We start from the raw sequence: 24005 nt of genomic DNA, 5'->3' as shown, positions 1-24005 counted from the left end.
CCCTCCCATCCATGCCCTCCCCCTCGCGTCCGTGTCCCTCCGTGTCCGCACCCACGCCCCGCCTCTGAGCCCACCCTCGCCTCCGTGCCCCACCGTGTCCGTGTCCGCGTCCCCCCGCTCCCCCCCTGCGCGGGCCCCACCGCCTGCCGCCATCGCCCTTTTAAGCGCGGCGGCGCGGGCGGGGGGCGGCGCTGCGGGCCGGGCGCGGGGGGGCGGCGCGGGGACCCCCGGCCCGGCGCGGCGGTTTCAAGCTCCCCCGCGGGCGCGCGGCCGGAGCCGCCGGGGCCGGGCCGGGCCGGGATGGCGGCGGGGCAGCGGGGCCGGGGCCGGGGCCGCTGACAGCCGGTGCCGCGCCGCCGCCCCAGCATGTACGCCAAGGGCAAGGGCTCCGGCGTGCCCTCGGACGGCCAGGCCCGCGAGAAGTGAGTGCGGCGGGGGCGGGCGCGGGGCCGGGGGCGCGGAAGTTTTGCCGGGGCGGCTGCCGGGGGGAGCGGGGCCGGGGGGGGGGGGCGGGGGGCGGAGGGACCCCCGCGGCCCCGCCCCGCCCGGGCGCACCGGCAGCGCCGCGGGGCAGCGGGAGCCGTCGGGGCTCAAACGGGCACCGGGAAGACTCGGTGCGCCCCGGGCCGCGGCAGCCCCCGGGGGGCCGGGATGTGTCCCCCCCGCCGGGCACTGCCATCCCCCGGGGCACCGGGATATGTACCCCCCCCCGCCGGGCACTGCCATTCCCCGGGGCACCGGGATGTGTCCTCTCTCCGCCGGGCACTGCCATCCCCCGGGGCGCCGGGATGTGCCCCCCCCCCGCCGGGCACTGCCATCCCCCGGAGCACCGGGATGTACCCCCCACACACACCGGGCACTGCCATCCCTCGGGGCACCGGGGGCTGCCGTGCGCCCCCCCGGGCCCTGCCATGACCCAGGGCTGTGGGGGCCGCGATGCCCCGCCAGGGCCGCGGCGTCCCCCGGGGCACCGGGTCCGGGATGTGTCACCCCCCCGGGCACTGCCATGACCCGGGGCACCGAAGACCAAGATGTGTGTGTGTGTGTTCCCCGGGCACTGCCACCCCTTGGGGCACCGGGGGCCAGGATGTGTCACCCCCTCCTGGGCCGTGCCATCCCCCAGGGCACCGGGGACCAAGATGTGTGTGTGTGTGTCCCCGGGCACTGCCATCCACCGGGAACCAAGATGTGTGTCCCCCCCGAGCACTGCCATCCACCGGGGCACTGGGGACCAATATGTGTCCCCCCACCCATGGGCTCTGTCATCCTCCAGGGCAGTGGGGGCCGGGCTGTGTCGTACCCCCAGGGCACTGCCACCCCCCGGGGCACCGGGGGCCTGACCCAGCCCCGTGTCCTGCCCTGGTGCTTGGGGCCACCTGCCGGAGCCGGGGGGCTGCACCCTGCAATGGTCCCCCCAGGCCCAGCCACCCCTGGGGGGTCCCCACGAGTCGCATTCCCCGGTGCCGGGGGGTGATGAAGCACCGGGGGGGGGGGGGGGGGGCCCTGGGGTCCCCCGGAGGGTCCCTTGCCAGGGGCTACCCGTGGTGGCACTCGCCCCTCGGCCAGGTCCCTAGTGGGATGTGTCACCCACCCCGAGTCACGCCTGACGGGAGCCGGGGTGGCCACCCCATGGTGGGGCCGGTGGCCGTGAAGGGGTGCCCGGTGTCACTGGTGGGACTGGTGTCACCGCACTGCCCGTGGGGGTCCCTTGCAGGGGGGTGACACTGTGTCCCCCTCCTTCATTCCGCACGCCCTTACCGGGGGCTGCATCCTGCCCGCTCCCATGTCACTCGGGGTCCCCGCTGTGGGCTCTGCGGGGTGGGGGTGTCTCGGTGCTGGCTGGGTGCCACTGTCCCCGCGGTGTGTGTGTGGGGGAAACACCCCGCGGGGTGGGGGCTCCCTGGGGGGCCATGCCCCACTGACACCCCAGCCCTGTCCCTGTCCCCAGGCTGGCGCTGTATGTCTACGAGTACCTGCTGCACGTGGGGGCCCAGAAATCGGCCCAGACCTTCCTGTCGGAGGTAAGAGGGGGGGGCAGCACCCTGTGCCCCCCGGGGCCCTGCAGCCCCCGGGCTCCCTGAGCCCATCCCCGGGGTGTCAGGCCTGGGAAGGCCGTCTGACCCCCCCACCCCCCTCCCGCTTTCACAGATCCGATGGGAGAAGAACATCACCCTGGGCGAGCCCCCCGGCTTCCTGCACTCCTGGTGGTGGTGAGTCTGCGGGGGGGGGGGGGGGGGGGGCGGGGGGGAGTGGGGCTGGACACCCTCCTCCCGCAGCAGTGGGGCTGGGGGCTGCCCCCCTTCCACGCACTGCCGCCACATCACCTCATACCCCATAAACCTGCCGCTCTGCTTTTCCCATCAGTGATTTGGGGGGAGGGTAGGGGGTGTGTGTGCCCCCCCCCCCCCATCCCAGCTACACCCCAGCCACCCCCACCCCGGCCCCTCCAGATGGATCCAATTTGGTGCTGAGGATGGGGCGGGGGGGGGGGCTCCCAGCTTGGGGCTGGACCCCTGCACCCGGGGGGTGCCCCAGCACAGCACCCCGGGGGGGGGTGATAGTGATGCTGGGGGGGAGTCCCCACGGGTGGGCATCACACTGGCCGTGCCGGGGGAGGGGGGCTCAGTGGGGCGCAGGATGCGGCTGTGCCGGGCGCCGTGGTGCCGCCACCGCTGCATTTAGCCATTTCCAATAAACGATTAGTTGGTGATTTATGGGGGGGGGGACACACACGACGGGGGGGCGGGGGGGGGCATGGCGCCTTCCAGGCCTTTAACCCTCCCGCTGCCGGCACCCGGCCACCACACCCCAAATGTGGGGGGACACCTAGAGACAGCGCTGGGGGGGCACCACCGGCCCCTCTGCTGCTCCGTCCTCCCCGGTGGCTGGGGCGGGGGGCGCGGGCGGGGGGACCCCCCCATCCCACCCTGGGATGCTGCAGCCTGATGTAAAGTCCCAGGAATTTGGGCTACGGCTGTAGCGACTGTTTCCAGGGAAAACAGGCAGCAGCGCCGGAGCTGGGAGGCCCCCGCCACGCCGGGGGTGGTGGTGGTGGTGGTGGGGGACGGGGTGGGGGGTGGGGGGTGGGACGGGGGTGGGACGCGAGCAGCACCGGCCCCAGTGCTGCCCCAGCCACCCCCCCCCCCCCCAACCATCAGTGACATGAGTGTGGCCGGGCTCAGCCAGTGGTGGGGGACACCCCTGGGGCACAGCGGGTGAGGGCGGGATGGGTGGGGGGGCATGGACACATCTTGGAGGGGGGGCTCTGACCCACTGTCCATCCCCTGTCGTGTCCCCCCCAGCGTCTTCTGGGACCTGTACTGTGCTGCTCCGGACCGCCGGGAAACCTGTGAGCACTCCAGCGAGGCCAAAGCCTTCCATGACTATGTGAGTACCACGGTGCTGGGGGGGTTCCCTGCCCCGCTCCCCCCTCCCCACACTGCCCCCCCGCCCCCCACCCCCCCGGTGAGCCGCCCTCCCCCCCCCTGTGCCAAGGGCACCGGCGATCTGGGGGTTAATGCTGGCGCTGCCAGCCCCAGCCTGCCAGCCTGGGTGACCTATTTTGCAGGGCGGCAGGGCTAGGGGGGGGGGCTAATCCCTGGGGGCCTGACTCAGCCCCCCCCCCGCCCCCCGCCCCGGGACCCCGGCATGCCCATCCCCTGCTGCCACTCCCCCAGGGGACAGGGACCCCTGGATCTGGCCCCATCCCACGGCGAAGGCAAAATAACAGGCTCATTTCCCAACCCGGGGGTACCCCAGTGGGGTTGGGGTCATCCATCCCCCCGCCATCATCCGGTGTCCTTGGGGTCACCGTGGTCCTGGGGCTCTGTGGGACCCCCCCAGTTGGGCCCCCCCCCTGCCCCCCCCACCGGCAGCTCCACTCATTATTGGCGCCAGCCTTCGGCGAGTTAATTATTGGCGCAGAGTCAACAGCCCGGCTGTGCCCGCTCCTGCAGGCAGCCACGGGGGTGGGCAGGGGGGACCCGCATCCTGGGGTGGGGGGGACCCGCTGGGGGGGCTGCAGGGGGCACCGTGCCCTGGGAGTGGCGATGCTGCTGGCTGCCTGGCCCCAGGCGTGTGGGATGCTGCGGGATCCACGGCGCCAAGGGATGCAGGATGCAGTGGCCTCCTCGGTGTTGCGGGATGATGCTGCGGGATGCTGCAGTGTGCGGGATGCCGGGGGATACAGAAGGCCATGGGATGCAGGATGCTGCAGAATCCTAGGTGCCAAGGGATGCGGGATGTGGTGGAACCCATGGCACTGTGGGGTGCGGTGGGGTCCACGGCGTCACAGGATGCTGTGGGATGTGGGATGCGGTGGGGTCCACAGCATCGCAGGATGTGGGATGCTGCGAAATGCAGGATGCTGTGGCGTGCAGGGTGCCAGGGGATGCAGGAGGCCTTAGGATGCAGGATGCTGCAGGGGCCGTGGTGCTGCAGGATGCAGGTTGTGGTGGGATCTGCAGCACCATGAGATGCTGTGGGGTCCATGGTGCCGCGGGATGCAGGATGCTGTGTTGTGTAGGGTGCCAGGGGATGCAGAAGGCCGTTGGATGCGGGATGCTGTGGGATATGCAGTGCTGTGGGATACAGGATGCTGCAGTATCCACGGTGCTGAGAGATGCAGGATGCTGTGGGGGCCCCGGCCCCAGGGGGGGGGGGTGCGGGAAGCTGTGGGATACGCAGTGCTGGGGTGTTCAGGCTGCTGCAGGATGCAGGAGGCCACAGGGCCCGCGTTGCCCCCGACCTTCTCCCCATCCCGCCGGAGCAGGGCCGGAGCTGCTCCCCGTGCCCTCCCCCCTCCCTGGGTGCTCAGCACCCACAGCAGCACCCAGCTTGGGGAGGGGGGTGGCCGTGGCGCCCTCCCAGACACCCCTTACCCCTACGGGGCCGGCGGGTCCCCGCGGGGTGCGCGTGAGCACGCGTGTGCCTGCGCCAGCAGCGCGAGGGCTGCCGGGGCTGCAGCAGGGCCCCCCCCGCCGCCCCCGGCCCCGGCGCTGCGCAGAGCTGATTTCCATGCTGGAATTAATGAGGCTGCCGGTGCGGTGACGGGGACGGGGACGCGGCACGGGTCAGGCCGCGTTGCCATGGCAGTGCTGCCTGGCAGGCAGAGCCGGGGCGCTGGGGACCGCTGGGGGGGAGCCCCCGCAGCCCCCCCCCCCCCCCCCCCCCCCCGCACCCCATGGGCTGCTCGGCACAACTGCATCCCCCGCCTGGTGCCCACCGCCACCAAACCGGTACCCAGGGGGTGAACTGGGGCTGCCTGGTATGGGGTGGGTGCCCCTCGCCCTCCCGTGGGTGCTGCTCGTTGTGGCCCCCAAGGGTGCATCGGGACCCCCACTGCGAGCATCGTGGGGATGGTGACCCCTCAGCACTGGGGGGGGCTGGCCAGTGAGGAGCAGCTGTGGCAGCTGTGGGGTCTGGGGTCCCCCTGGGGTGGAGCAGTGTGGGGAGCCCCCAGGCTTTGCCCCCCATGTCCCGTCTGTGTGAGTGCCCCCCCCCCCCCCCCCCCCCCGTTTTTTCTCCGTGCTGACCTTGAGCTTGCAGGAGGAGCTGAAACTCCCCAACCTGTTGCCATGGCAACTCTGCTTTGCATCACTGAGTGATGGGGGGGCCCAGTTCGGTCCCTGCTATGGTGGGGGCACCACTGTCCCCCTGTGGGGCTGGAGCTGGGGGGGCAGGAGGGGCCCTACTCTGGGCTGGGTGTCAAGCACTGTCCCTGCACTGTGGGGCAGGAGGGGGGGTGTCCCCAAGAGGGGGCAGGGCCTGCACCCCCCTCTGCTTTAGCTTTGTCCCGGGGGGCAGACAGGGCCTCTGTTTCCCCCCAGATGGGCCTCCCCCTGTCCCTGGGGGGCTGTATTGACCCCATAGCCAGGGGGTGATGCTGCTGCCATCTCACCCTTCCCCCCTCCTGGCACCCCTTGGGGTGATGCGGCCGGACCCCCTGGGGCAGCTACTGGCCAGGGACCTGTCCCCCGTGCCACAGAGGGGTGGGCGAGGGTGGGTGGGCACCACAGTGGCTCCGTGATGAGCGTTGTGATGGGCTGTAGTGGTACCATGGCGAGCTCTGTGGTGGAACTGTGGTGGGATTGTGGGAAGCTCTGTGATGGCTCCAGGATGGGCATCATGGTGGGCCATGGTGGGCCCATGGAGGGCTCTGTGGTGGCTCTGTTTTGGGTGCCATGTTGGACATTGTGGTGAGACCATGACGGGTTCTGTAATGGCTCCAGGATGGGAAGCATGGTGGGCTCCATGGTGGCTCTGTGTTGGGCACTGTGGTGGGACCATGATGGCTCTGTAATGGCTCCAGGATGGGTACTGTGGTGGGCTCCATGGTGGCTCTGTGTTGGACATTGTGGTGGGACTATGGTGGGACCATGATGGTTCTGTAATGACTCCAGGATGGGGACCGTGGTGGGCTCTGTGGTGGCTCTGTGTTGGACATTGTGGTGGGACTATGATGGGACCATGATGACTCTGCAATGGCTCCAGGATGGGGACCGTGGTGGGCTCCATGGCGGCTCTGTGTTGGACATTGTGGTGGGACGATGGTGGGACCATGATGGCTCTGTGATGACTCCAGGACAGGGACCACAGCGGGCTCCATGGTGGGACCACGGTGGGCTCTGTGGTGGCTCCCTGATGAGCTTCATGGTGGGCCCATGGTGGGCTCCCTGACCGGCCCCGTGCTGGGCACACCAGCTCTGTGCCACCCTGTCCCCCCCAAAGATCCCCGAAGTGCTCAGGGGCTCCCCAGCACCTCACCCCAACCCCAGGGTCTGGCTTGGGGGGGGCACTGTCCCTACCACACCAGGGACGGAGGGGGTTAACAGTGGGGGGGTGCAGGGCACTGGGGGTGGGTTTGGGATAGGAAGGGGCTATGCCTGTCCCCTCCCCCAGCCCCCCCAGTTTCCCCCAGGCTGCTGGGTTTGGCTGCTGGCACAGACTCCCATTGTCTTCCACCCACCCCCTGGGGCTGGGGAGCGCCCGGGGTCGCATCCTGCAGCTGGGAAATGAGGCTGGGGGCCCCAGGACACCCCCCGCCCCAGCCCCTGGGTCCTGGAAAGCATTAGGCTCCAGTGTGGCTACCGTGGGACGGGGAGCCCCGGCTGGGTGCCCCTAGGCACCCACTGTCACCCGTGTACATGGCGTGACCCGTGTTCATGGCGTGACCCATGTGCTGGCGTGACCCGTGTACATGGCGTGACCTGTGTGCCCACTGCGGGCCCCCCGGGGGGTCTCTCCCTCCCCAGCCAGCATCCCCCCCTCCCCCACACCAGTGCCAGCAGCACCCAGGGGTGTCCCTTCTCTGCCCCCCCCCTCCCCCAGGTGCTGGGTGATGTCCCCCCTCCAAGAGCAGCCACGACCCCCTCTCCCCGCAGGGCTGGGGGGGCTGGGGGGCGGTGCGGGGCCCCCCGGGTGGAGGGGGCAGCGTGGCCCCCCCCTCCCTTCTCCTCCTTCCGTACAAATTGAAACCAGTTGTGGCGGAGGGGCCGAGCCGGAAAGCCGGCACATTCCTTCCCTTAACAGCTCCCCTCGGACCAGGCCGGCCGGCGAGGGGGGCCAGGGCCCCCTGCCCGCGCCCCCCAGCCCCGCCAGCCCCCCGGGGGTCCCCCGTAGCCCTCCCGGCCCCCCCCAGTGGGGCAGGATGGGGGGGACACACCGCCTTCTCCATGCGCTGCCCTCTTGTTCACCACCCGCCTGGACCGGTGGCTCCTGGGGGACATGGGGACAGGGTGGCCCTGGGGCTGCAGGCAGGTGGGACGCGCCGGTGGCCCCCAGCCGCGAGGGGCAGCCCCCCCGGGTGCACCCCCCCCACACACACACCCCCACCCCCCCGGTGCCCCGGTGCAGACGTACGGGGATGGGCACAGCTGCAGCCAGTGCTGCCTGTCGCCCCGCGGGGGGGCTGGGGGGCTGCTGGGGACACCCCCCCGGTGCTGATCCTGGGGTGGGGGTGGGGGCTGCTGGGGAGCCCCTCTGGTGCTGGTCTCGGGGTGGTGATGGGGGGCTGCTGGGGACCCCCACCCCCGGTGCTGATCTCGGGGTGGTGGCGGGGGGCTGCTGGGGACCCCCACCCCCGGTGCTGAGCTCTCCTTTCCCTGCAGAGTGCGGCAGCGGCTCCCAGCCCGGTGATGGGGAACTTGCCCCCCGGTGACGGCATCCCGGGGGGGCCCATGCCCCCCGCCTTCTTCCAGGTACCAGCCGCCTGCACCATGTCCTGGGGCTGTGCCCCACCCCCACCCCCAGCCTGTGCTGCCTGCGGGGGTCCCGGGGCAGGGTGGCGGGGACCCTGCTGTATGTGCTGGTGCACCGTGAGCACACGTGTGTGAGCATGTGCATGCGTGTAAGCATGTGTGCGTGCTGGCATGCGTAGGTGTGCATGCACACGTGTGAGCTTGCTTGTGCGTGAGTGTGCACGTGTGAGCATACTGGTGCATGCATGCGTGTGTGCATGAACATGCATGAGCGTTGCGTGTTGGTGCGCACGGGGGGGTGAGCATGCACACGTGCTCACAGAGCTCTGCGTGCGTGCATGGCGCGGGTGTGCATGCAGAGAGGGCTCGTGGCTGTGCATGGGCACTGCACTTCTGCACACATATGTGAGCACGTGGGGGGTGTGGGCACGTGTGTGAGTGCCTCTGTGTGTGTGAGTGCACGCGTGTGAGCCTGTGTGCGTGCCAGGGCCCTTGCACATGGTGCTGAGGGACCTGCCTGTGCTCCCCGGGGTGTGCGTGCCCTTAGCGTGTGCGTGCCCTTAGCGTGTGCGTGCCCTTAGCGTGTGCGCACACTTGAGCCCCACATCTGCGTGCAGCCGGGGGTGTTACATGAACCAGGCCCCCCTCACCCCCCCGGCACAGCCTCTCCCCCCCCAGTGCTCCCCATACTGCCCCGGGCTGGGGCCAGCCCTGTGCCCCCCCATGCCCCCCACCGGGGTGCCCCCCCCCCGGGGGCCGCTGCCCCCCCCCCCGCCGCTGCCCCCCCCCCCCCCATAACCGTGTTTTATTTCTCTTGAAGGGACCTGCGGGCTCTCAGCCATCACCCCACGCCCAACCTCCGCCCCACAACCCCGGGGCCCCCATGCTGGGGCCGCACAGCCAGGTAAGGCTGGGCACAGCCCGGCAGCCCCCGGCCACCCCCCAGCGCCCGCAGGTGTGCCCCGCCCCCCCCCCCCCAGCCCCCCAGGGTGACGCCGCAGCCCCCCCCCGCCCTAACCCTGGCTCACCCCCCCCCAACTCTCTCTCTTGCAGCCCTTCATGTCCCCCCGCTACCCCGGCGGCCCCCGGCCCCCGCTCCGGATGCCGAACCAGGTGAGGTGGTTGTCCTCCCCCCAAGTGGGTGCAGACCCCTCTGGGTGGGGGTCCTCCAGCACCCTGACCCACTGTCCCCCCTGCGCTGCAGCCTCCCGTGGGTGTCCCCGGCTCCCAGCCGCTGCTGCCCAACGCCATGGATCCGGCTGCGCGGTCGCAGGGTGAGTTGGGGGGTCCCTGTCCCCCTGTGTCCCCCCGCCCGTCGGTGTGGGGGGGCCGTGGGGTCTCATGCCTCCCCCATCCCTCTGAGCAGGACATCCCGGCATGGGGGGCCCGATGCAGCGCATGAACCCCCCGCGAGGCATGGCCGGCATGGCCCCCCAGGTGAGGGCACGGAGGGGGGTGGGGGTGGGGGTGGGGGGGGACTGGGATACAGGGACGGTATGTAGGGATGGGGACAGGGGTGGGGACAAGGGGACAGGGACGTAGGGATGGGGACAGGAAGGGGATGGGGACTGGGGTACAGGCATGAGGACAAGGGGACAGGGATACAGGGATGGGGAGCGAGGTACAGGGATGGGGACAGGGCGACAGGGATGGGGACTGGGGTACAGGCATGGGGACAGGGATACAGGGATGGGGACAGGGATACAGGGATGGGGAGCGGGGTACAGGGATGGGGACAGGGGGACAGGGATACAGGGATGGGGACAGGGGGACAGGGATGGAGACAGGGATACAGGGATGGGGAACAGGGTACGGGGATGGGGACAGGGATACAGGCATGGGGACAGGGGGACAGGGATACAGGCATGGGGACAGGGGGACAGGGATGGCGACAGGGATACAGGGATGGGAACAGGGTACGGGGATGGGGACAGGGATACAGGCATGGGGACGCGGGGACAGGGATACAGGGATGGGGACAGGGATACAGGGTTGGGAGCGAGGTATGGGGATGGGGACAGGGATAGGGGGAAAGGGGGACTGGGATACAGGGATGGGGATGGGAACAGGGTGATACGCATGAGGATGGAGTTGGGTACAGGGAGATGGGGGTGGGGACAGGGATGGGACTGGGAATGGAGTTGGACAAGGGACATCTGGGGACAAGGATGGGACTGGGGGTGGGGATAGAGGGATGGGGTTGAGACTGGGGACAGGGAGACACGGATGGGGTTGGGAACAAGGAGATATGGATGGGGCTGGGGACAGGGAGACATGGACGGGGACAGGGCTGGGGCTGGGGACAGTGATGGGGACATCCCAACCCCTGCTGACCCCCTGCTCTCCCCACAGACCTATGGCAGTGGGATGCGCCCCCCCCCCAGCTCGCTGGCCGGCCCTGGCATGCCCGCCATGAACATGTAAGGCAGCCCCCCCTCGCCCCTCCCCCGCCCCACAGCTGGGCAGGGGGCGCTGGGTGGCCACGAAGGGTGGGGGGCCCAGGGGCCGGCGGGACCCCCCTCACCTCTCCCCTTGCCTTCCAGGGGCCCTGGCGGCCGCGGGCCCTGGCCGAACCCCAACGCCAACTCTGTAAGTTGAGGGGGGGGAGGGAATACCGGGGCAGGGGGTGGGGGGGGGGTGGGGGTGTGCAGGGCACAACTGGGACTATGGGGATGCTGGCCCCGTGCCCCCCATGCTGACCCCCCCTCTTGTCCCCCCCAGATTGCCTACTCCTCCTCGTCCCCTGGGAACTATGTGGTGAGTGTCAGGGTGCACTTTTTTTTTGGGGGGGGGGGGGGGGGGCACATGCTGCAGGCAAACTGGCTGTGACCCCCCCCAACCCACCTCCTCTCTCTCCCCCCCAGGGCCCTCCCGGGGGCGGTGGCCCCCCTGGCACCCCCATCCTGCCCAGCCCCGGAGGTGAGTGTCTGCAGGGATGGGACAAGGCGCAGGGGGTGGGGGGACATTGCTGGGGGGGGGGGGGGGGGGGCGGGATGTGGGGGTGCCCTGCTCACCCCCTCCCCCTATGTGCCCCCCCCCCAGACTCCACCAACTCCAGTGAGAACATGTACACCATGATGAACCCCATCGGGCCCGCGGGGAACAGACCGAACGTGAGTGATGGGGAGGGGGCACGGGGGGGGGGATGGGGGGGGTCCCACGTCACTCACCCCCCCCTTCCCTTCCAGTTCCCAATGGGGCCCGGACCTGAGGGGCCCATGGGCGGCATGAGCGCGATGGAGCCGCATCACATGAACGGATCCTTAGGTGGGTACCCCCCCCGGACCCTCCCCGCGGCAAGGGGTGCCCCACCCCCCCCCCCCCCCCCCAGGTGGTCCCCAGCCCTGCTGCGGCCGCATCCCGCGGCCCGTGGGCTCCATCTGCGGGCGGCCGGGCTCAGTGCAGGGCTGGGGCGGCGGGGGGGGGCACGGATTGAGGTGGGGTCACTCATGCACTGCTGGTGCCTTTGCAGGCTCCGGGGACATGGACGGGCTGCCAAAGGTGAGTGCGGGGACCCCCCCCGTGTGCTGGGACACCCCCATGCGCTGGGGACCCCCCCAACTCCATGCACTGGGGTGCCTGTGCATGGGCAGACCCTGTAATGCTGGGACCCCTGTGCACTGGGACCCCCCCTCCCCAACATGCACTGGGACCCCCCCATGCACTGGGACCCCATTTATTGGGGTGCCCACCCTCCCTAACAGGTACTGGGACCCCATTTATTTGGAGCCCCTCCCCAACATACACTGGGACCCCCTGCATGTACTGGGACCTCATTTATTTGGAATGCCCCACCTCAACATACACTGGGACACACCCCCCCATTTACTGGGACACCCTCCCATTTACTGGGATCTCATTTATTGGGATGTGCCCCCCCAACATACACTGAGACCCCACCCATGTACTGGGACCCCCATTTATTGGGACCCCCCCCTCCCCAACATACACTGGGACCCCATTTATTGGGGTGCCCCCCTCCCCAACATACACTGGGACCCCCCCATGCACTGGGACCCCCATTTATTGGGGTGCCCCCCTCCCCAACATACACTGAGACCCCACCCATGTACTGGGACCCCATTTATTGGGACCCCCCCCTCCCCAACATACACTGGGACCCCCCCATGCACTGGGACCCCATTTATTGGGGTGCCCCTCTCCCCAACATACACTGGGACCCCCATTTATTGGGGTGCCCACCCTCCCTAACAGGTACTGGGACCCCATTTATTTGGAGCCCCTCCCCAACATACACTGGGACCCCCCCATACACTGGGATCCCATTTATTGGGGTGCCCCTCTCCCCAACATATACTGGGAACCCCCTGCATGTACTGGGACCTCATTTATTTGGAATCCCCTCCCTCAACATACACTGGGACACACACCCCCATTTATTGGGACACCCTCCCATTTATTGAGCTCCCCCCTGCACTGGCCCCCCCCTGCACTGGAACCCCCCACCAATGTATTGCCCCCCGCCCCCCATGTACTAGGACCCCCCCATGCCCTGAGATCCCACGCCCTGCCCCCCCATTTACTGGGCCTGCCAATACACCGGGCGCCCCCCATACACCATTCCCCCCCCCTCCCCTAACATTTTTCTCTCCCCCCCCCTAGAGCTCCCCCAGTAACCTGGGGGCCCTGAGCAACCCCCCTGGCACCCCCGCGGGACGACGCCGAGCTGAGCAGCAATTTCTTAAACCCCTTCCAAAGCGACAGCGTAAGGGACCCCCGGGGGGGCTGGCGGGGGGGTGGGGAGCCTGGGGGGGCACAGCAGCTGCGGGGGGGGGGGGCAATAACAAAGTCCCCATAGCAGACCCCCCATGGCAGCAGGGGGGTTGCCTTGGCCAAGCGGCTGGGAAACATGAGGTGGGCAGAGGGGGCGGGTGGCGGGGGGGGGAGAAGCAGTGTGCCCCCCCGCGACCCCCTCCCCAATTAACCCTCTGGTGTCTCCGCTCTCTCTAGTACTCGCCCAGCATGACAATGAGCGTGTGAGCCCAGCGCCGAGGCTGCCGACCGCCAGATGAAAAATAATTAATAATAATTACCAACCCCCCCAGCCCCCCCACCCCCCCACCAGAAAACACGAAACAAACAAACAAAAAAATGCGGAAAAAATAATAATAATTAGAAATAAGACCTGTGACTTACGTACTGCCCACCTGCCCCCACAGCAGGGCCCCCCCCCCCCCCCCGAGCTCTGGGACACCCCCCCCCCAGACACCCCCGCAGGGTGGGAGCAGGCACTGGGGTGGGGGTTCTGGCACTGTGGTGGTGGTGGGGGGTGGTGCCAGCCCCCCCCCCCCCCCCCAAGCATGGGGAGGGGGATTTGGGGGGGGGGGGGGTTCATGGCATTGTGGCCCCCCTCCGTGGCAGTTGGTGACACATCCCCCCCCCCAGCATGGGGAGGGAGATTCGGAGGGGGGGTCACAGCGCTGTGCCCCCCACCCTGTGGCATGCAGCCTGGCTGGGGCACATGCACTTAACGGCAATTAGCTGCACTGCTAATGAGCGGTGCCCCCTACCCCCGGGGAGTGCAACCCCCTCCCAGTTCTCCCAGTACCCTTCCTGCTGGGCACCCCGCCACCCCGGGGGCCCATAAGTATCCCCCAGCCCTGCCAAAGCCCTGGGGGTGCTCATACGCCAGCGCAGCCCCCCCAGTGTGGGTGCAGCACCCCCCAGCCAGGGGCACCCCAGGCTGTGCTGGGGGGGGGGGGGTTTGGGGGGGGCCAAGCCATACCTCCCCCCACGGAGCACCCGCCCCCCCCAAGCGCTCTATAGGGCAGGCCCCAGTGCAGAGAGCAGCCCCCCCCGGCAGCGAGCCGGCCCCGGGGGGGGTCCCGGCCCCCAGCCCCGTCTGCGTGCTCAGCCAGCACTGTGATCCCCGGCCCCCCCCCGAGCGCCAGACCGGGGCCCCCCGCCCCCCCCAGGGACCACTTGTAAAACTTTAATATGAAGGATTTTTTTTTTTTTTTGTGTGGGTTTTTTTTTTCTGACTTTTTTCCTCTTTTATAACAGAAAGGACCTCAACACCCCCTGCCCCCTCCCTCCCCCCCCCCCCCCCAAAAAAAAAAACCAACCAACCCAACCTGCCTCCACACACCCAGGCCCCCTCCTCTGTACAGCCCTGTGCTGGGGGGGGCCCTATCTTACCCCCCCGCCGAGGTGGGGGGCAGCCCCCAGCCCCTGTAGGGGTAGCACCCCACCATAGGCATAGTCGTTCTGTGTAGGGACCCCCCCCCATTTCTAGTCCCCAGAGCCTTTAGAGCCCCCGTTGCTTATCTAAACAAAACAGCCCCCCCCCAAACAACAAAAAAAAGTACAAAAAATAAAAAAAAAAACACCCCAAAACAACCCCCCACCCCCCCATCAATAAATGTAATTTGATTTTTTTTTCAGAAGGTGCCAGTGTTTTGGCTCTTGCTTTGCCCAGGGCTGGGGGGCGGGGGGGGGGGCGGGGGAGGGGGGGGGAGGGGCGGTAGCAGGCAAGACGCGGGGGGGCCACACTGCTCCGGGTTTATTGGCGGGTACAAAGCTTCACAGTTTCGAGTTGGTGTCAGAGCCGAGCACTTGGGGAGGGGGGGGGTAGGTTCCAGACCCCCAACCCCTCCCCCCCCCCCCCCCAATCCACCCCCCCCCCCCCCCCCCCTAAAAAGCTGATACGAAATACAAAAAGGCGCTCGCTGTTAGTCGGCTCCGTCAATGTGGAGGGGGGTCCGGGGGGGTCCCGGCCGGGGGGTGCTGGCGCAGGGGTGCCCGTTGAGCTGAGTGGTGGCCGGTGTCTTCTTGGGGGTGAGGGGGCAGGCGGCCCCCCCGGGGCAGGCGCGCTTCGGGCTGGGCACCGGCCGCTGCATCTTGTGCTCCAGCAGCATGTGGTTCTGGGGGGGCAGCCCCAGGCAGGCCCTGCGGGGGGGGAAAGGGGGGCGCTCAGGGATGGGCACCCCACTGCTGGGGAAGGCACCGCGTGTGCCAGGAGCCAATAGTGCCAGGGACACTGCGGTGATGGGCAGCCTGGGCACGGCCCTGGGACCCACTGGGGCTGGGCACCCCATGCATTCGGCACTAGAACCCATTGGTGCTGGGCACAGGGAGCCACTGGTGCTGGGAGCCCCATGCACTGGGCACTGGGACCCACTGGTACTGGGAGCCCCATGCACTGGGACCCACTGGTGCTGGGCATCCCCCTGGGCATCAGGTACTGGGACCCCTGGGTTCTGGGACCCACAGGCACTGGGCATCCCGGGCATGCCATGCAGTGGGCACTGGGACCTACTGGTGCTGGGCAACCCCTAGGCATGAGGTACTGGGACCCACTGGTTCTGGGAACCAAAAGCATTGGGGCATTGGACACTGGGACCCACTGGTGTTGGGCACCCTACTGGGCATTGGGACCCACTGGTTCTGGGACCCACAAGCATTGGGCACTGGGACCCACTGGTGCTGGGCACCCCCTGGGTGTCAGATGCTGGGGTCCACAGGCATTGGGCACTGGGACCCACTGGTGTAGAACACTCTGGGCATCAGGTACCAGGGTCTGTGGGTGTTGGACACCCCGAGCACTGGGACCTGCTCCCACTGGGCACTGGGGCTTCAGCCAGGCTGGGACCCATTGGTGCTGGGCAGCACCAGGACCCACCACCACTGAACACCCTTGGCACTGGGACCATCGCCTTCAGGCACCAGGACACACCAGCACTGGGGTCCCACAGGTGGGGGGCACTGGGACCCACTAGGTGGCCCAGGCACTGATCACCAGCACCCACTGGCTCTAGACACCCCACACACAGGCACCGGGCACCCATGGGTGCTGGGGACCCACTGGTGGCGCAGGCACTGGGACCTACTGGTGGCCCAGGCACTGGGTCCCACAGGCGGTGGGTGCACTGATCACCAGGACCTACTGGCTCTGGACACCCCACACACAGGCACCGGGCACCCACGGGTGCTGGGGACCCACTGGTGGTGGCACCGGGACCTCTGCAAGCCTCGGGTGCCACCCAAGGGGCAGCGGGGTGGGGGGATGGGCACCCCCTGGCGTGGGGACCGGCGGGTACCTCAGGATGTTCTCGATGCAGCTGCGCTGGCGGAAGAGCGCGTTGACCACGGGGGTGCCCTCGGGCACCAGCGGGGCCTTGCAGAGGAAGGCGACGATGGAGAGGATGCTGTGGAAGCCCTGGAACTCGGGGTCGGCCTCGGTGCAGAAGGTGACGCGCTGGCACAGCTCCGTCAGGATGGCCAGGTCCAGGATGATGGGGCTGGCCAGCAGCGAGTCCTGCGGGCCGGCAGCGAGGTGAGCCCCACCCCCTGGGGATGCACCCCTCCCCCCCCCGGGGGACAGCCTGGTCCCCCGCCCCACGCACCTCGCAGGTGTTGTGGATGACGATGGTGTTGGTGCCACCCATCATGATCTCCGACGTGTACTCGTCCAGCGCGCGCTTGCTGTCCCCCACGTAGGGCACGTACTTGATCACCACCTGCGAAGCGACGGCCCCGTCACCGCCCCGTCACCTCCGTGGGCACCACGTGTCCCCAGCCCCCAACTCACGCAGTGGTCAGGCTTGTCCTGGGGGCCGTAGAGGATGGGGTTGGCCTGGACGGTGTCGTCCACCACGTTGCTCTTGGAGATCTCCTTGGAGCGGAACTGCTGCGGGGCCGAGAGGTTCTTCCCGTCGTTGTTCCCCAGGTGGTTGTAGCTCACGATGGACTTGGTCTGGGCAGGGCGTGCAGGCAGGTCACCCCCCCATCCCAGGCAGGTCCCCCCACCCCACCTGCCCTGTCCCCACGTACCTTCAGTCCAGCACCCACCAAGAAGTCCACCAACACCGACTTCAGCTTGGTCTGACCCGACTTGAAGTCATCGCCGCAGACAAAGACGCAGCGCTGGCTGGCCAGCTCCAGCACCCCCGGCACGAAGGTGTTCTGGGGGGAGCCGTTGATGTAGGCGCAGCCCTCCAGGATGCTGGCCACGGCGAAGAGCGTGGATGGGGACACCTCCAGGCCTTGCTGTGGGGACACAGGCCAGCTCAGCACTGCTGGCGTGCTGGCATCACCCCCCCTACCCTGTCCCCTCCCATCCCCTGACCTCGATGGCCCGCAGCAGGTTGTCGGCGGTGTCATTGAGCCCCGGGACGACATCGCAGAAGCGCTCCGTGTTGGCCGTCCAGAGGACGATGACTTTGTCCACCCCGCTGGTCTCCCTGAAGTCCCGGATGTCCCGGCGGATCTGCTCCACCTGGGACACCACCGAGGGGGACGCATCAGCGTGGTGGCACCCCCCCATTGCCTGTGTCCATGCGTGTCCCCCCCGGCTGCCACCGCCCCACCAGGACCTGCTCAGCCATGGACCCACGGAGGACGTTGTCCGCCCGCTCCTCCTGGTTGGCGGCGATGAACTCGGGGATGTAGATGGAGGGTCGGGGCTTCAGCTTCTCCAGGTGGGGCCAGAGCTGCTCCTGCAGCGGCCAGTCCAGCACCTCTGCTCGCCGCATGGCCTCCGCCAGGTTCAGCGAGGAGATGTCCCAGCCTAGGGGACAAGAGGTGACCCAACCGCTCAGGGTCCCCCACCCCATTGCGGGGTATCCCCCTGTGTCCCACCTACCATCAAAAACGATGTCATTGGGGTGCACCATGGGCAGCAGGTCCCGGAAAGGCACGTAGACGTCGCCAGTGGGGCTGGTGCCCAGGCAGACGGTGGAGGCTTGGAGCAGGGAGCCGTAGTAGTTGGCTTTCTGGGATGGAGAACACATGGATGAGCTGCTGGCGCAAGGAGGAGCGGGTCCCCAGCACCCCCAAACCAGGGGACCGGGGCTGTAGACCACCTCCGCAGCAGCAGGGAGGAGATGGGGGCGCAGGGCCCAGGTGCGGACGGGAGCAGCTGGGCTCAGCGTCCCCATCTCTGCAGGACACCTGGGGGCTGGGACCCCACAAGGGACACCCACCTTGCGCCCCGTCTTGGTCATCCAGGAGAGCCCCAGCTTGTTGGCCAGCACGGCCGCCGTCACCGTGGTGCCGTTGTTGCCCCCCCCAGCCCACCAGCATCACCCCCAGGCGAGGGACCTGCCGCCCCGTCCGGAAGGTGAAGCGGGGTTGAACACGGCCGCACCTGGGGGACACAGAGAGGGGACGCGTGGGGATGAGGGGAGCCCCCCGGGGCGCCCCCCGGCAGCCCCCTGCCCCCCGCACCTTGGTGACACCGTTCTCCTTGCAGACGTGCACAGTGCTGTACGTGTACTTGGCCTCAATGAAGTCTTTGCTGTACGTGACATCGGGGCTCTCCACAAGGAATGTCTCTGCCATTGTTCCTGGAGCTGGAACAGGAGGGAATGGGTGTCAGCGCCGCAGGCCTGGCACGCCGAGCCCCCCCACCCAGCCCCCCCACCCTGCCCGGACCAGGCTCCGGCACCGCTCCCCGCCAGGCTGTGCCGCTGGTGGGGACCGTTGGCTCCCTGCCCTGGTGCCACCCAGCGTGACAGCGGGGCTGCCACCACCGTCCCTGCCCACGCAGCGGCACCAGGACAGGCTACGGGGGTGTAACTGCCCCACACCCCCCCAGCACCTCACTGAGCCCCCAGCAAGCCAGGAGGGTGCAGGGTCCCCATCGTGCTCGGGGCAGGTAGGAGGCTGTCACTGCTGTCACCCCTCCTGGGGGTGGCAGGGGGCACAGGAGGGCATGGGGGACTAGGGATGCTCCCAGGGGACACGGGGACAGGCGGTGTCACAGCACCCCAGGGTGGCACAGGGGACATGGGGACAGAGGGTGTCCTCGCTCCAAGGAGTGTGGGGAATTTGGGGCCAGGGGCTGTCCCTGTACCCTGGGCTGGCAGAGAGTGCAGGGGACATGGGGACCAGGGCTGTGCCCACTCCCTGGGGTGGCAGAAGGGACACAGGGATAGGGGATGTCCCAGCACCTTTGGGTGCTAGGGTGTGCAGGGGACAGGGCCTGTCCCTGCACCCCAGGGTGCCACAGGGGACATGAGGACAGGGAGTGTCCCAGCAACTTGGGGTGGCACAGGGGCTGTCCCTGCTCCCCGGAGTGGCAGACAGTGCAGGGGACATGGGGACTGCGCTGTCCCTGCAGCCGGGGTGGCAGAGGGGTCATGGGGACACGGGCTGTCTCTGCTCCCTGGGGTGGCAGAGGGGACATGGGGACGGGGTGTCCCAGTACTCTGGGGTGCCAAGGGGTGCAGGGGACATGGGGACCAAGCTGTCCCTGCAACCAGGGGTGGCAGAGGGGACATGGGGATGGGGGGACGGGGCGTCCCAGCACTGTGAGGTATCAAGAGGCGCAGGGGACATGGGGACGGGGTGTCCCAGCAGCCGGGGGTGGCAGAGCGGGCATGGGGACAGGAGCTGACCCTGCTCCCCGGGGTGGCAGAGGGGACATGGGGACAGGGGGATGGGCTATCCCAGCACCCTGGCGTGCCAAGGAGTGTAGGGGACATGGGGACTGAGCTGTCCCTGCCCCCGGGGTGACAGAGGGGACACGGGGACAGGGGATGACCCTGGCGCCCCCGCGTGTGCGGGGCACGGGGGGGACACGGGCCGGGACCGCAGAACCGACCCCCTTCCCGGGGCCGCCCCCGCCCTCCCCGCGGGCACTCACCGGGCCGGGCCGGGCGCGCTGGAGCCGGTGGCGGAGCCGGGGCCGGTGCTGCCCCGCGGGGGATGGTGCGATCGCGGCTGCGGCCGCCCCGGCTCCCGCCGCTTAATCGGCTCCCAGGCCCCGCCCGCCCCGCCCGCCCCGCCCCCAACCGGCCCCGCGCCCCCCCGCACGTGCCCCGGCCCCCCCGCCCGGTTCCCCCGACCCCCCCGGCCCCCCCCGGCCCCGGCCCCGCGGCAGGTGCGGGGCGGCCCCGGGCGCCGGCGGCGGCTGTTACCGGGGGGGGGGGGCGGCGGGAGCGGGAGGCGCCGGCGGGGGGCAGCGGCCGCTGACCCGGGAAGGGGAAGTGGCGCCGGTGCCGGGACCGGGCCGGGGGTCCCGCCGCCGCCTTCCGGCCACTGGCTGCCCCGGCGTCCCGCAGCCCCCGGCACCGGCACCCCCGCACCCCGCGACCCCCCGGCGGGGGCACCCCGCAGCCCCCGGCACTCACAGCCCCCCGGCACCCCCAGTCCCCAGGGCACCCCCCAGCGCCCCGGCACTCTGCTGTCCCCAGAAAGGGCACCCCGCAGCCCTTGGCACCCCCCAGCCCCCTGCAGCCCCCAGCATGGGCACCCCAAAGGCCACGGTACCAGCACCCCGCAGCCCCCCCCCCCCGCCCCGTGCAGCTCCCAGGCCCGGGCACCCCCCCCCGCTACCCCGGGTACGCCCCCGCCCGTGCAGAGCCCCCAGCCCGGGCAGCCGGGGGGGGGGGGGGGGACACGCCGCAGCCCCCCCCGGCCATGGCAGCGCGGTATGAGGGGCCGCGGCCGCCCCCCCGCCTCCTCCCCCGGCCCCGGCCGCCTTTCAATGGCCCGGCCCCGCTCCAAAGGGCCCCCGGGGCCGCAGCGCCGCCCGGGCGGGCCCCGGCCCCTTCCCCACGCCCGCTCCCCGCAGGCGGCGGGGGCAGCTCCGCTCCGCGCCACCCACCCACCCGCCCGCGGGCCGGGCTGCGGGGGGCACCCCAGTACCGCCCCGCACCCCCCAGCGGGACGGGACCCAGCGGGGCCGGCCGCGGGGGCACCTGCCGCGGGGGGAGGTGGCGGGGGCGGTGGGGAGGGGGTCACGGCAGGGACGGGGGGCCCGGGGCAGTAGTGGACACGGTGGGGCGGTGGGGGGCCGGGGGCACGGCGGGCCGGGGGCGGTGTGCGCAGGGGGGGCACGGCGGGCCAGGGGCGGTGGGGATCGATGGGCCGGGGGCTGTGGGGGGCGGGGGGGCGCTATGGGGGGGCTATCGGGGCCGGCGGGCCGGGAGCTATGGGGGGCTGTGGGGGGCTACGGGGGCGGCGGGCCGGGGGCTGTGGGGGGCCGGGGGCCGGGGCCGTGCCCCCCGCGGGGGAGGCAGAACAATGGTCCCTTGGTGCCGCGCGGGAGGACGGCGCGAGCCCCGCGCAGGAATGCCAGTGCCTCAGCGAATTATTGAAACAAAAATAACATTTCTTTGTACAATAATCCTGGGGCGGGGAGGGTCCGGGCAGCGCTGCCAGGGGCCCAGAACTGGTATTTTTCCACTGCTTTCCTTTTTTTTATTTTTTTTCCTCCTCCTTTTTTTATTTCCCTTTTTTTTTTTCTTTTTTTTTTTTTCTTCTTTCCCCTCGTTGCCCCCCTCCCGTAACTCCCACCATTGTTCCTTCCCTCGTCCCTTCCCACTCCTCCCACGCTCGGCACCGCAGCAGCGGGGCTCCCTTGTTCCATCGCGGCCATGGGCCGGCAGCCCGGGCCGCCCGCCCAGCGCCTTCGCTCCCCAGCTGCCGGGGGCTGGCGGGGGGCCAGGGGGGCTGGCGGGGGGCCAGGCGCGCCGCGCAGCCATAGCGACCGGCCCCGCTCCCCCAGCAATGGTGCCCACCCCCCCACACCCCAGCCCGAAGGATGGGTATCCGGGCCACCAAGCCCCCGCCCCCACCCTGGCAGCCCCCCAGCAATGGTGCCCACCCCCCCACACCCCAGCCCGAGGGATGGATGGGTATCCGGGCCACCAAGCCCCCACCCCGGCAGCCCCCCAGCAATGGTGGCCACCCCCCCACACACCCCAGCCCAAGGGATGGGTATCCGGGCCACCAAGCAGTCCCCCATCCCCAGGAGCCCCCCGTTGCAGCACAAACGCCCCGGTGGTTCATTATAAGCAGGTTCAGGGCCTGATTCTGCACGAGGTGGGGATGCCAGCAGGGATGCTCGATGCCCTGCAAAGGGGCTCAGCCATGGGGGGACACATGCAGGACCCCCCCCCCCCCCCCCGCAGGTCAAGCCAAGCAGCCCCAGCTTGATGCATCACGGACACGAGCAGCCCCGGCCACGCTTCCCTCTGTTCTCTGTTGGGTTTTTTTTCCCTCGTGTAAAACAATCCCCCAGCTCTGACCCTTCGTTATCTTCACCTGCGTCAGCTGGTCACAGCTCATCGTCCTCTCCTCCCTATCCCTACGCCATCCCACACCGGTGGGATGCCCAAGGTTGGACCCACGCATGGAAAGGGGCAGAGGGACACATGCTGTGGGGTGGCCGCACTCCTTGGTGGAGGTGCAGCAGCTGCTCTTGCGAGAGGGACCGACCAACCACCCGACCATGTCAAGGACAAATTATTCTGATGAGCTTCCTCCTGCAAAGGAGCCGCCACCAAAAGGTGCATGGGAAAAACCCACCGCGTTTTTTCCATGCTCCCGAGCATCCCTCCAACCTGCCTGGGGCAGCCAGGACGCTGGGGGTCATCCCCGCCTGCCCACCCCTGCGTGACCCCCACTGAAGGGCAGCGTGTGCCCCACACGGTGCAAAGTGACACTTCCCCCAGGTGTGACCTGAATGACCAGGTCCCCCTGAACCTGCCTGGCCAGCTCGGCCTCGGCACCCAGGACCCAGGGATGCAGCCTGGAAGCGATGCTGCCCCTCAGCCCCCCATCGCTGCGGTCCCTGCGCTCCCGCCCGGGCGCAGATAAGGCGGCAGCGCCGGGCTGGCTCTGGCACAGCAGACCCAGCCAGTAAATTTCCACTGGGGCAGCTCCGAGTTAATGAGCTCAGTGCGTGACTCCAGCCAGAGCAGGAGCTGCCAGCGGTTCAGAGGAATTCCCCAGGAAAGCTGGGACAGGAGGGGACGGGGACCCCTCCTGCGCAAGCGTCCCGTGTCCCACGCACACCCTGCCCTTCAGATGGGCACCCCAGGGTAACCCAGCTCAGGCAAGTGAGGAACCCAAGACGGTACGAGGGGGCCCAGGGTGCAGAGCTTGGCTCAGAGGCAGCATTGGGAACCAAAAGCTTGATCATTTGGGGATTTGCAAGAGCATCAGCTCAACCAGCGCGCCTTGGCGCTTGCTGTGTAACCGCATGTCCCATGGGAGCAAACCCTCACCGGCCACGGGAGCATCGCCTCCCTGCACGGGTGCTCCTGCTGGTGGGGCAGCTCCAAGGTCAAGGCTGGCGCCACAGGACGGAGCAGACACCTCCCTGTTTCCCTCACCTTCAAAAAAACCCCAGCCAAGACGGCTGTAAGATGTCACCAGAGTGCTGGATACTTTCACCTTTCATGTATTTTGCCGTTTTGGGGGTAGAATGCAGAATCCCACACAAAAGCAAGGTGAGCTGCAGAGGCACACGGGCTCATTACGTACACCGGTGGATCAACCAGATCTACTGCCAGCACTTCGGGTCTCAAGACCAGCGACCCTGTGCCTGTGAGAGGAGGGGATCCCAAAGCAGGCAGCACAGCAACCACGGAAGGGAAGCAGAGACAGAGGGCATTCTGCTACTGAGCGGTTACCGGAGTGGTTTTACATGCTCCCCCTATGCCTGCTCCAGCCAGCACGAGCAGCAGACCCAGGGATGCCACAGGAGCTAAGATCAGGGCAAGCAGCCATCGCGACAGCAGAAGAGAGGGAGAGGGATGCTACCTGCATCCCAAGCTTTAGCTGGATGATTCAGACCTGCAGGTGGAGGTAGGAGCTCCGGCAGCGTGGACAGGCAGCACCTGCACCAGGCTCATCCCCACCTTGCTGCTCTGGCAGCACTGACGTCCCTTCTCCAGCTCCCCACGGATGTGACTCACCCCCCACGTGAGTGAGCTCAGACGTCAAAGCCAGCTCGGCTCACCAGGAGGGAAAGGCGGCAGCCCCCTCCGCAGGGGCACAGCACCTGAACCAGGTCTGGACCCTCCTCGGGAGTTACGCGCTGTCAGAAAGCAC

At 69.0% G+C, this 24005-nt stretch overlaps 2 protein-coding genes across 2 annotated transcripts; one reads left to right on the top strand and one right to left on the bottom strand.

Moving 5' to 3' along the window:
• The first annotated feature begins 134 nt into the window (after positions 1-134).
• On the top strand, positions 135-13403 carry SSBP4 (single stranded DNA binding protein 4). The gene is given in 19 exon segments (XM_055709584.1): positions 135-422; positions 1949-2021; positions 2149-2210; positions 3303-3387; positions 8109-8198; positions 9019-9102; positions 9252-9311; positions 9403-9472; positions 9565-9635; positions 10551-10618; positions 10742-10787; positions 10920-10955; positions 11063-11117; positions 11241-11311; positions 11387-11465; positions 11671-11699; positions 12822-12866; positions 12868-12924; positions 13170-13403. Coding segments are annotated over 19 exon segments (1167 nt in total). The 5' UTR covers positions 135-366; the 3' UTR covers positions 13200-13403.
• A 950-nt stretch (positions 13404-14353) lies between these two features.
• ISYNA1 (inositol-3-phosphate synthase 1) lies at positions 14354-19960 on the bottom strand. Its single transcript, XM_055709583.1, is given in 14 exon segments — positions 14354-14931; positions 14933-15107; positions 16259-16476; positions 16565-16678; positions 16750-16914; positions 16992-17207; positions 17287-17436; positions 17534-17727; positions 17803-17932; positions 18143-18226; positions 18228-18287; positions 18289-18306; positions 18387-18511; positions 19807-19960. Coding segments are annotated over 13 exon segments (1809 nt in total). The 5' UTR covers positions 18501-18511; positions 19807-19960; the 3' UTR covers positions 14354-14760.
• Between the last annotated feature and the right edge of the window lie 4045 nt (positions 19961-24005).

The sequence above is a fragment of the Falco cherrug genome, chromosome 4 (genome assembly GCF_023634085.1).
Source record: "Falco cherrug isolate bFalChe1 chromosome 4, bFalChe1.pri, whole genome shotgun sequence".
In the NCBI taxonomy this organism is placed as follows: Eukaryota; Metazoa; Chordata; class Aves; order Falconiformes; family Falconidae; genus Falco; species Falco cherrug.
This window is presented reverse-complemented; position numbering and strand designations above follow the sequence as displayed.